Here is a 12,608-nt window from a genome sequence, read left to right as displayed (position 1 = left end):
ACCAGCCAATAAAGGTTATTTTGTCCGGAGTATTTACGTATTATAAGCTCAATGCGCCCTGTTGCTGTCACCCACATCGGACTACTTCGACTATCACCGGCAAGGCCGTCGTTCATTGGTGAACGACACACGTTGAAAGTAGGTTGTGACGTCACTGCGCGAAGCTATAAGTATATGTCAGAGCGCGCGTTCCCTTGTATTCATTGGCAGTTCAGTGGAGTGGTCGTTAGTAAGAGTGCGTGTGTGTGTCAATAAGCTACCACGTGTATTGTGAGTGACGCTTCAGCTAAGTCGAATATAAAGGTGTGTGGGTAAATTGACATTATCATGGCTAGTGAAGCGCAACGATTAATCGGAATCTCCCTAACGAAAATTGCACAATCTCGTTCCTATCGGGGTGGCGTGAGTCTACATAAAAATTTGCTCGTCGCCACTGTGCTCCAGAAGGCGCGGTACATATTCATGGAAGAGGCCTACAATATGGTGCACTTTCATGCTCCGGTCCCTGTCCAACCGCGGCCCATAGTTCCTGAAGAAGACCTCGTGGGATTAACTGCCGAGGAGGCCGGCCTGGAACGCACTGCTGGAAGTGTCCAGCAGTCTTCGTCCAGCGGTGACGGCGATAGTCCGTCAGTGCCCGATTTCCTCCCGTCCTGTGCTAGGTGCGGCGAGAGCCAGCAGGACAAGGAGAACTATCCCCCATGTAGCGAGCTAACTTACCTGGATTTGGACAAAACACCTAAGGTCTTGAGGGAGCGTAGCAACTCTCTGAAGAGACGCAGGGCTGTCGCCGAATGGGAGACTGAAGAAGCCGTGCAGTCCATCCTGCCGAAGAAAAGCAGGCACGAGGAGGAAATTAGTGAGGACTCTAGTGACAGTTGCAGCAGCAGTTCGAGCAGCTCCAGCAGTGACGATTCCGTGTTCCTGGACGACGCGACTTTATTGTCAGATATCGTCAGCAAGGAAGTCGAAGCTGACAGGTGTCAGCAGGAGACGGCCCCAAACGGTTCCGCGATGGAAATTGACCGAATCACGTCTTTAGTTTCGATCTTCAGCTTCAGCATGGGCGCCAGTGACGGTGCAGGGAAACTCAACAGGTCCATGTCCACACCTGACTTATGTTCGGCCCAAGCCAAAGATTCCCCTGACAGTATACAGCAGCGGCCATTTCTTGCCATGACGGTGTAACTGTACTACGTACTTAGGAAAATTTATCGACAAGTGAACACGATCTCGGTTTGAACAACGAACTTTAAACGGCACACCCCTGGACAGTCCGGCGTGTCCTCGTGCTAATTCAATGTGATATTGTAATTATTAGTAATGTTAATGTGTCGGAAATTGCCAGGGCCGTACTTGCGCGGCGACTCCCCTGTAAGCGCCGCCTGGTGATAGTGAGACATGATTGTTAACTGTAGTTGATTCCAACTATGTAATTCTAAATGTATATCGAAGGATGCGAGATAAGGTGCGACCTAAATATTGAAGCCGGCTTAGGGCTTTCCCATGAAGAATTAATCAAATACATTCCAATATTTGTACCTGAGCAGGTAGCCGGTCATTTACATCCGAGTCGGAGCTTTTGTTTGGCGTGAGAATGCCGGGGATTGGGGTTGGCTTCAATGTAAACGGTCACAGGCTGTATATGTTTTATATTAGCTAAATTTTTGGTTCCGTTTTAGGAACTTATTTTCCTTATATATAGAAATATTACATAAAAGTGGTATATACAGGGTGCTGCGAAGACGCGGGGATTTCTTCCGAAGATGCCGAACCTTTAGGGAGGCGTCCGTAAAAGGCCGAACGTTTCTGTAGACGCTATGAGAAATAGTATGAAGCCGAAACCGGACACTGTGAGGGCGCCATTTTTATAGGGAAATTAAGTGCGTTGCACACAGTTCACAAAATGCGCAGTGCAAATGTTATGGAAGGAAATTTTCCATTAGATTTGTATTATTTTCTATGTTTTTGTCTTTTTTTTTTCATTTTTTTTACTACATTTATGTGCATCTTTGTCTCAAAAATGAGCTGCACGAGTTGGACGGATTCATACAATTCGTCAGCGATTTCGCAGCGGTCCCCGACAGAAAAGCGCCCTAACAAAGTGACAGTTTCGCCCTTCCGCGGTGCTTCTCACATTAAGAAAAATCAAGTCTTGAAAGTTCGGCCTTTAGCGGACATTTTTCAGTCCCAACGCGGATCCTAAGTGAGCCGCAAGTCGGCGCGTTTGCCCCGATTCGACGGACCGTGCATCTCTGGCCCTTTGCGGGGCCGCCGTACATATATCCTGTTCATGAATTAAATGCGTCTCGTCGCTCCCTGGTGCGCGTGTTGGGAAGAAGCGCCAAAACGCCAATATCAGAACTCCGGCGAGGACGAGACGTGCTTGATGGGTGAACGTTCCCGCGGACTTGCGCCACCCTGTACATTCCAAGCAAAAAGTTTTTGATACGTTTTCTTGCGTCTCATTTCATGTATATGGATTAAGCGGAATTAACAATATTTTGTGTATACATATTTGTTGTACGAACACTAATACTGCCGTTAAAGATAATTATAGAAATAAAGAAATTATTTGAAGCGTCGAGTTTATTATTATTATATTTAATTTATTTTCCTTAGGCAGCTTTGGCGCGTACTACAAGTCGAAAATAACGCGTCAAACTCCGCGAAATCCCACTTTTAGCTCTTATTAAATAAATATTTTCCGTTCAACCTCCCACCAGCAAATCAATAGCTGGAATAATCGGGCTTCTGAGTATTCTCCATCCGACAAATATTAATTATTCGAATTTATTTCATCCCAATTGCTTATCGCGTTATGAACGCTGGTAAGGTCGGCAAATATTGTGTTGATAAGATTAGCGCGAACCCGCTTGTAATGTTTTATTTTTAAACATTGTTGCTAGTTGCAAAATGTGTTTAAAGGTAAATTTTCTACGCAAGCAAATCGTTTCCAGCCGGACGCGGTAGCGAATCTCAATTGGAGCGATCGCACTCAAATTAAATTAAACATTTGTCTAATTAAATTAAAATGGAGAATGCGCTGGGTCCGAACGTCGATTCCGGGGAACTCCAGAGACGTAAACGCATGCATAAACTGCCGGTGTTCTGGAGTGTCCTTGTCCCAATCACAAGAGCTTGGACCAAAGCTGACGTCACACTTTTTTACTATAATAAATACAAATAGTATCGCATAGCAGACGACATTCCTGACGTCATTTTGAATGATTCGTTCATTGTATTTATTTATTTTTGCGCCTTGTTGCTAGCCGCGCAATGTGGTCAGAGGTGAACTGCCGACGTAGGCAGATCATTTCCAGTCTGTCGTGACAAAGAAACTCAGTTGCCGCTATCGTATCGACGAAACCAAATTAAACGGTTGCTTAATTAAATCAAATCAAATATTTGTGTAATTAAATCAATTTCTGCCAAGTTAAATTAGAAAATGCGCCAGCGTCAAATGTCGATTCTGGGTAACTCCGGAGATGTAAACAAATAAACTACCGGCGGTCTGGAATGTCCTCGTCCAAAGTATCGGTGCTTAGATCAAAGCTGACGTCATGCTTTTTTACTACTATAAATACTACAAACAGTATCGCATAGTAGACGACATTCCTGACGCCATTGTACACGATTTGTCCATTGCAAGAAAAACAGAGAGCGCTGTTATGACTCAAATGTGTGTAGAGGGTCCGGAACAATGCAGCTGGCTTGAGGGGGCATTCACTCACTATTGTGTATTCGATTAGTATTTTCTCATTCATAATGTTGAAGTCGTTAACTTACTCCGTTTTCACTATAGTTTTGTCGCACAATAATCCTAAAAATATGTTTTTTAGAGTCAATTGATCATGTTAAGTTTATTGATCGGTGTCAATTAATTTAATCCTCGGGCGATTCTCCGCGGGACAGTTTCCCACAAAATAGTAAATAAATGTTTCTAATAACTGATTTCTACCATTAGTTTCTTCTTCCGCGATTGTTCGAAAGTACCGTTGGGTTTCTGCAATAATCACTATCAGTATACGCAGGTACCTATTTCCTTTATGCGAAGTCATTTCATTCGTGAATTTAATGTTTCCTCGGTTGAGGCTTGACACGGACGATTATATGTTCATGAGCCTTTGACATTCGTGATTGTGCCTGAAATTTCTCGGCGATTTACGGTTTGTCAAACGGCAGTTGATTTAGATTAGCTCAGGCTAGTCCGAGTTACTAAAAATCCTCGAAAAATGACAATCCAATGGGGGAAGATCTGGCGCGCGCGCCGGCCAAATAGGATTTTTGTCGCTTCCACCAAACTGAAAAACTGAACCTTAATATGGGGTGCATTAGCGTAATTAGGAATAGGAGCTGAACTCAAAAATGTCTAAAACCAAGATGGCGCCCTTAAGGAGAAACGAAGTTGATGACGGTTGCCGAAAGTCGAAACGTCATATTGCAAATGTGAAATCACCGCTTTGTGGCAGAGGAAAAGTTGCACTGGTGAAGCGTCAATAATTTTGAATTTCCCTTCCAAATAAGCCGAGACAAAAAAAATAAAAATCTTTTCCTAAAGTTTCATTCGCTGTTCGAATCGCTCTGAAAGTCGTTGGAATGTTTCAACTAGCGAAACGGCCTAATCTTGGCCCCAAAATCGCGCAACTTTGCCCCCATTTGACCGACCTCGCAACTCTAACGCTTGCCGAGATGCTGCCCATGGTTGAGCTCCCCAACCGACACCCGGTATATGAACATTATAATGTATATCTACATATATATTATATATTACGGCTCACCATCCTTTGCGGGTTTATGCACACACAACCGCTCTCGGAAGGTGAATGCGCAAGGTCGGAATGTGTCACGTGACCAAAGAAGTTACCTGTGCAAAGCTGACGACCATTTTAAGCGCATCTGCACGCTTCAACACTAAACTGGTTAAATTTTAAAAATCTGTCTGGTTTTTACGAGACCTAAGAGGGAAACACAAACTGATATCACCATGTTCGTCATACGTTTACCTGGCGCTGGAGAAGAAAGAAAAAAAAACTGTTTTTGTGGTGAATCATTGTTAGTCTGAAGCATAAATTGGGATTTTTCCAATGGTTATTGGCTCAATGCTGACCTGCTTGTGAGCTTTAAAAGAAACTTTAGTCACAATTGATAATCGTCACTGAATTTTAAGATGGTGCCTGTAATGGGCCTTATAACATTAAATGTAATATGGTCCAAAGTACAATTAGAACTGCTGTATAACATTCAGTTCACGCGCAGTTAAATACGTTTACAGCCTTCGCATTAACAACGATAATTATTGTTGCTTATCAGAATAATAAAAAGTATATTTTCCAAATTGATATGGCGTCACCTTGAGCTTAAACATTCTAAAGGCAATTTAATACGATAATTTTGAAGGAAATGCGTTCCTAATGGAAGAATTAATCATCAACGGCAATGGCGTTCCAAAAAAAAACAATTATTCTGTTTTCTTAATCATCGCAATTATGGCTGGCTGAGTCCTATACGAAATCGGGTCAAAGATTTTGAACTTGACCCTTTCAGTTGATAGAGCATAAATGATAAGGTGCTTGTGAGGTCTACGCATTATGAACGTTAAACTTGCATTGGATAGGCCTGGTTAAGATTTACGGCAAGGCGGTGGGAATATGGAAAATTCTCATTAAAATAATCCAATGGGGAAAGGTCTGGCGAAAGCGCAGGTCAAAGGGGATTTTTGATATTTCCACGAAACAGCAAGACTGAACTTCAACACGTGATACAGCATTGTAAGCACAGAAAAAAAGCTGAATTCGAATATGTGAAAATCCTGGATGGTGTCCATAAGCAAAAACAAAGTTGATGACGGTTGCCGAAAAGCGAAACGTCGGATTTGAAACGTGACATCGCCACGTCGCAGAAGAGGCGAAGTTGCATTGATGAAGTGTTAATCAATTTGAATTGTGAATAAGCTGAGGAGAAAGAAAAAATGTTTTTCCAAAATTTCGTTTCTTTTCGAACATCACCGAAAGTCATCAGATTTTTCGAAATTTCAAAACGGCATATTCCATAACTGCAAATGGCGCAACCTGCCCCAGTTTAACCGACCTCGTATCTTTTACGATTGCAGTGCCCCTCTCACGTTGCAGTTCCAGTCACGGACACCCTGGACAATTCTGATGACTCCCAACCTCATTAGGGTTATTTTTTTGGTCAACATACCCGACGTTGTTCGTGTTTACATTGAAATATCCATTCTCGCAATCATTGTTTTTTTTTTTAATTCGCAAGCAGAAATTACTTCCATGGATGCAGATGATTACGAGGAATTGCTAATAGGGGCAAACATTAATTTACTAAAAAACGGAGAATTTCATGCGGAAATATCGGGTGCATGGGAACTTCAATTAGCTGATCTGTAGTCGCCCCCATAAACCAAACAGGTCATTTATTACCTTAACGCTCGCACTCAATCGATTAATATCAACTTAAAATATACCGAATAATGAGAACATTTAACAGCACAAATCTCCAAAATCTACACGGGATTTAAAGGGTCATGGGCCTAAACGCAGGTATCGGCGATTAGGGACCACCCTCCTCCGTAATACATACAATCCGGAGAAGCCAACAACAATATTGATCTGGAAGAGTGGGAACAATATAGGCGGGCTAGGAAGTCCCCCATTTAATCCATACACGGTCCCCTTTAAATCCAAATACGGTGTCTGAACTGAAGAATCTTTCGGCCAAAGCGGATTCCTTGGCAGGGATAAAGTGGAAAGTTTGCCGTAATATGTTTGAAATCGAGTGAAATTTTGCCGCATGTACAGGGTGTTAACACCGCGCCCTCAGGTGAACTGCGCTACTCGCTTCGTTCGTGACGTAAACTTCATCGCGGGGGATGGTAGCCTCCATTACATGCCTACATCCGTTACATTGCTTGACCTGCCATCGGAGTTGAACAGGGGAAGCGAAACTTTTTCCAGGAAATTCATCAGGAAATACATATTTTTTAAGGAATTTTTACGGTTAATCACGTATAAATCCACTTACATAAGCGGCACTATCACCGAATGGCTGCGCAACCCATCCGTATGATGGTATGGGTATTGTAGACAGTAGCAAGTGTACGGCAATCTGATGATCGGTTCAGCGTTCGCCTTGTGGTTGGTCAACGACCCGCCGAACCATTTTCTACCGTTGCCGAAGAGGTTGTTCGAAAATGCATAATGCCTTCCTCAGAGTCGTCCATTTTTCTTTGTCTAATTCGTAATAAAGCAACTGACAAGAATAAGTGCGCTCGGAAATTTTTTTCTCGGACATGAGTCAATCGGTGACCTGAAAACCAGCTTGAGCCTTCGCGAGTTGACTCGTTTATCTTCGAACGCAGGCACTGCTGCTTGAGGTTTCATTTGCTCCGGGACTGCATTCCCTGAGAACTGTGGACTGTGACCTCACAAGCAAAATCGATTATGTTACACAACATTACGAATACCGAAAAATTGCGCTACAACAATAGATCATGGTGGAAGATAACAACGCTCAGCATGACTAAACGAGTTTAGGACGGAAATCACTTTTAGTGTATTTTTGTTACCGCACGTGTGAGTGTGGCACTCAGTTACTTAACCAATGCGAAAGGCCTTCCGTGTGTGTTACATACACCGATGTTCCTTCAGGTGTCCGTTTAGTTGGACGCTGGACCGGCAGAGGTGGTCCGTTCCGGTGGCCCTCTAGTTCACCTGATCTAACAGCTTTTGATTTTGTACTGTAGGGACGCGTAGAGTCTCTGGTTTGTGAAACGCCAGTGGCCACGTTAATGTAGTGGTATTCGGCAAATATAAATTGAAATGAAACGTACTAAAACTTGATCGAAACAATTTTGCACGTAACTGTCTCAAAGCTTCACAAGGCCTTAGCGCCTTAAGGCGACATTTGCAATGGCCGGTGGGAGGGCGAGGGGGTATTGGGTTCTTACACTCAGTTGTCTTCTATTGTTGCACCAAACAATCCCTAAAAGTTTGAGCCGGTAGTTCTGAAACGCCCTATACATCGGGCATAAAATGATCATTCGTTACTCGCATGCCTTAATGCGATCGCCCGCAGCTCTCGCTGCGTAAAACTTCCTATTGCGTGCGAAAAGCGTCTTTACCGCACTCGATTGCTGTCAGCGTGCGACAAAGCGCCGCTTAACGCACTTGTTAGTCCAGGTTGGTTTTGGTATATTTGAACTTTTGTGATTATTTATGAATTTTTTATGTAGAGTTCAAACAAAATCGTTAAGCAACTGCTTTCAATTCACTCGTACGAATTATCCTGGTGGACGCAAACAGCCTTCAAACGATTGGCGATGCATTGCGAAAGAGCAAGCGGGATTATACGGTTCAGTTTATAATGAAATTTTAATAATAAATTAATCAAGTTATGATAGTTGAATTATTGGTAATTGAATGGGGAGTGATGCAATCGCATTAAAATAATACGAAGTATTGCTTGAAATAAAGAACAAAGGAGCGCAAAATACTGAGAGTGTCGTTACTTTCCAGTTCGCGTTTTCAAGGATTTTAATTCTATTAGTTTTTTTGCAAATTATTGTTAGTGCAATTTTCATGCGAACTTCCTACTTGCCATAAAAATTAAGCGGATTATTACTACAAGAAAAGAAACGCCCGTTAATGAGGTAAGAGGAGGATTCCCTCCCAAATTACAAAATTTAAAATATCACTTTGGCCCCCCCGTGGAAAGAAAGCAAACAAATTTTGTTTGAGGCGAGTTTGGCCCAGTCTCTCTCTTACTCTTTAGCATTCCAAATATTTATTAGAGCACCATTTCTGAGACACTCTGTATAGGACATTGACTAAACTAACAAAATTAATAACACATCGGATATTAAGGGAGCATCCCTGGGGTCAAAATATGAAAAAACGTTTACGGATACGTACGTCCGGAATATGTTCATTTTCGGCCTACAGGGTGGTCAAGTTTTAAAAAATGTTTTTACAATTTTTAAACCAATTTAATGAGAATTTTCATTATTTATTGAGGATATTACGGAGGCAGCTCCCTAAGAATCGGTTTCGAGTTTCTCATACAAAAACCGTGATACTTTTTCCCCACAAACAAAGTCAAACAAACGCTTTTACAACCTGTAGTATGAAAACTTTCGCACGAGACAATTTTAGCTTAATCGCTTTATTCTTTTACCTGCTAGCACGCCACGCGTGCGTCGTTGCACCATCATTTCTGGGACTCCCCGTAGAGCCATGCGACATAAGTCTCCGTTCTTTCAGGAGACCTAGTTGGGAACCCCTGGGGCCCTGGCGCTGAGTTCATTGATCTATCCGTTGACATTCAAACCGCATATCGCATTAATACTGTTATGAAACGCATAGGTGAGTATGAAAATGATTTATTGTTCTTCCACATATTTTAATTTATAATTGTCTTACCAGTAGAACATGCAGACGTGTCCGTTATCTCGATACTTCCTTTTCGCATTTAGCATAATTATTCTGGTGTTCGAGCCACTGTCTTAATGCAAATCGAGGTTGCAAAGCGTGGTTGTTGCAATTTCTTGCGTAACAACGATTGTAAAAGACCTGCTAAAATGTAAAAAATGAATGTTGCCTCGGGAAAGGAGCACACTGTAGAAGGTTTTTAGCAATAAGGAAAGGCGTGGCTAATCGCGTCACACCACCGTCTTCCTGAGGCGTAGGCACCCATGAGACTTCGCCTTTGGACCAATAAAGGTCGACTGAAACGCAAAAGAATTTTTTTTTTCTTTTTTAAGTAAAAAAACGAATTTTCCCACAACTTTAACGCTGCGGATTTCAGATATGCGTGACGTATAGAGGAATTTTAAGTGAACCTTGTACCAAACGTTGAAAGAAAAATTCTGCAACCAGGAAAAATACATAAAATTTCTTGAATGATCGTTGATTTAATTTTTAAAAAATGGCTAAATTAGAAGAAGAAAAACTAACCATTAAAATACACACAATTATAATGAAAACTTGTGGTTTTTTCTTTCTTAAAAAAAATTTGAAGGACATATTTGGGGTTCAGTGCACCCCAAGTCGCGAAACTGTCCCCTCATCGCCAACGTTAAAAAATTCACCAATTTGCCTTGCCCATTCTGACTGTACGAAGGGCTGTTTAGCCCTTGGTGATTTTAGGCAAGCATTCAGACAATACGATAAATTATGTAGATGCGCCAATGGGGTTACACCTTCACCTGCTCGTTTGCGATCTTCGCGCAGGTGTTCGGGAAGAAGACACCTGTCGCGATCTCTTCTTGCCGATGGTGTGGTCCTAACGGTCGTTTCGTCGCCGACACCGCCAACCGGTTGGAGGAAATTTTTCAGGAGGAATATGTATAGAGTCTTGTTATATACCGGGTGTCCAGGCGAACCCCGGATGTAAGAGATTAACATGGAAAACGGGTTTTTGTTTTTTTGCCCATGTACGAATTGTTCATTTGAAAAACATTTCAACGTGGAGGTCGTAGTACTCAAGACCGGGCATGGTTCTGCAATTTTTCAACCTTCTAATTAGGACCTTTTGGGCTCAAAACGCCTCCAAGTTTCAAAAATTTAAATGCCCCGCCTAATCGTTCGAGGCCACGATTGGTCAGAGTCAACGTCAAAATTAAACAAGCATAAAAATGATAAAAAAATTAGGGAGTGTCATTTAAAATAACGAAGTTCCAGTGTAACCGGAAGCGCCACCATTTTGAAAATATTTAATTGGGTTCAAAATGGTTCGCTCCAACCAAAAACGTAATTTCATTGGGCTGCGGTAGTGGGCAGGATTTTTATTTTATTTTTTAATGAACTGGTTGCGCGGCTGAATACAGGGTGACCCAGAAACAATAGTGCTAACGAGATTTGGGTGCTAGACAAATATGTGCCACTTGAATTTGTAATGTAATCTACAATATGATACGTAACCCGCAACGTGGATCTCAGACAAAACTTTGCGCATAGCGAGAAATGTTGAAAACACTACGATTGCTATGTGTGTTTTTCAGTGATGCGCTTGCCATGCTCGTTTTTTAAACGATGCGCTTGTCATGCGCGCTTTTCAACGATGCGCTTGTCATGCGCGCTTTTCAACGATGCGTTTGCTATGCGTGTTTTTCAACGATGCGCTTGTCATGCGCGCTTTTCAAACGACGCGCTCGCTATGTGCCCTTTTCAATGATGCGCTTGCTATGCGCGCTTGCTAGGAGCAACCTTAAAAAAAAATGCTCGCACAACGATTATTAAAAATAACTTTCATTTTGCGACGTGAGAGGTAACAATCCGGAAATCAATCAGCCAAAGGCTCCGTCCTTGCTCGAACGGGATTTTATTTAATTTGTTGTTCTACATCTAACTCGAACTGTTATTCTCGACCAGGTTTTTACATGGGTTTTTTTTGCAGAATGATGGTAAATTTCACAAGGAACTGGTTACTAATCGCCGATGAATAAATACAGGAATTTAAATGTTCGTATCTTACAAGTATCCGTATCTGTTCAAGGTTAAAAGGTCCGACAGCATTACGAAGCGAACAAAATTTTTGTTGATATAACGCACTGTATGAGTTTTTGGTTATTTATCGTTAAATCCTTAAGACGTAATTGGAAAATTGAAGTGGATGTTCGCGTTTCGCGACCCATCAATGGAACACGTCACCTTTCTCAATAGTAACAACGTTTTTACATTAAATTCAAGAGAGAAATTCGATTTTTCACATGAAATCTTATATCTGATTGAAGAACCGTCGAGGGCGCGATTGCAAATGTTGATCAAGTGGCCCAACTTCACACGTGATGGATCAGCTGCGGGGAGGCGAGCAACGCATGCGCACAGTCGGATCCACATATGCCGTGCAACACGACTCTCGTCCAAAAAAGTCATTTTCATTGGCTGTATCTAATCGAGGAGGGAGAAGAGAGATATATCCCTTCTTCCTTCCTACAGAAGATCAGGTCCTCTTCTTTTCCCCTTCATTCATACTTTATCTTCACCGTATTTCCTAAGTTTTCGTTCGTTACCGCACAGTTTTTCTTGTTCAAACGCCATTTTCAGCTATTCTAGGCAGTTATTGATCGCATCGAACTTCAAGCCCACACGCGATTCAGGTGGCACCACTCAAATCATGGTTAAAATTATTATTATCTTGCTTATCTGTTTATGTACATAGGAATTATCGATCAAATCTTTTATGCCAAGGTTGAATGAAATTCTGATCATTGATTTCCGTTTTCCAAGTTTAGAGAGGCTCGAAATACGCAGCGTGGCGCAAACAAACTGTCGGAATGCCTAATGAAAATTTATGGCTTATTATGTGCTCGCAACACATTAAGATAGCTGCATTTTTCACCTACCATTATGGCACATGGGCATCCATAATCCCATACGTTGCTAAAAAAAAAAATTAAATAAATAAACCCTATAGGGTCAGAAAAAAGGCTCGATTTCGGGATAACATGGGTCTCGCCGGCGGTCCGATTTTTATTTTTTTTTCTGAGTACCCAGACTGCAAAAGTGGTGGAATAGAAGGCTTCCTAAGAGGGCGACAGAATGCCCTTTGGAATGGTGACACAGTTCCTCCCGGGCGGGCAATAGAATGCCTCC

The 12,608-nt window shown here is 42.1% G+C and overlaps 1 protein-coding gene across 1 annotated transcript; it reads left to right on the top strand.

Moving 5' to 3' along the window:
• The first annotated feature begins 26 nt into the window (after nucleotides 1-26).
• LOC136350921 (immediate early response gene 5-like protein) lies at nucleotides 27-2,580 on the top strand. The gene has a single exon (XM_066303103.1). It carries the CDS (start codon nucleotides 328-330, stop codon nucleotides 1,186-1,188), a length of 861 nt encoding a protein of 286 aa, XP_066159200.1. The 5' UTR covers nucleotides 27-327; the 3' UTR covers nucleotides 1,189-2,580.
• The last annotated feature ends 10,028 nt before the right edge of the window (nucleotides 2,581-12,608 follow it).

Source organism: Euwallacea fornicatus, chromosome 4, assembly GCF_040115645.1.
Source record: "Euwallacea fornicatus isolate EFF26 chromosome 4, ASM4011564v1, whole genome shotgun sequence".
NCBI lineage: Eukaryota > Metazoa > Arthropoda > Insecta > Coleoptera > Curculionidae > Euwallacea > Euwallacea fornicatus.
The sequence above is the reverse complement of the archived record's forward strand: the minus strand, read 5'-3'. Positions and strand labels throughout refer to the sequence as shown.

What these genes read in the sequence shown, in the direction of transcription:
- LOC136350921 (XM_066303103.1), top strand. Translation starts at nt 328, where the DNA reads ATGGCTAGTGAAGCGCAACGATTAATCGGAATCTCCCTAACGAAAATT.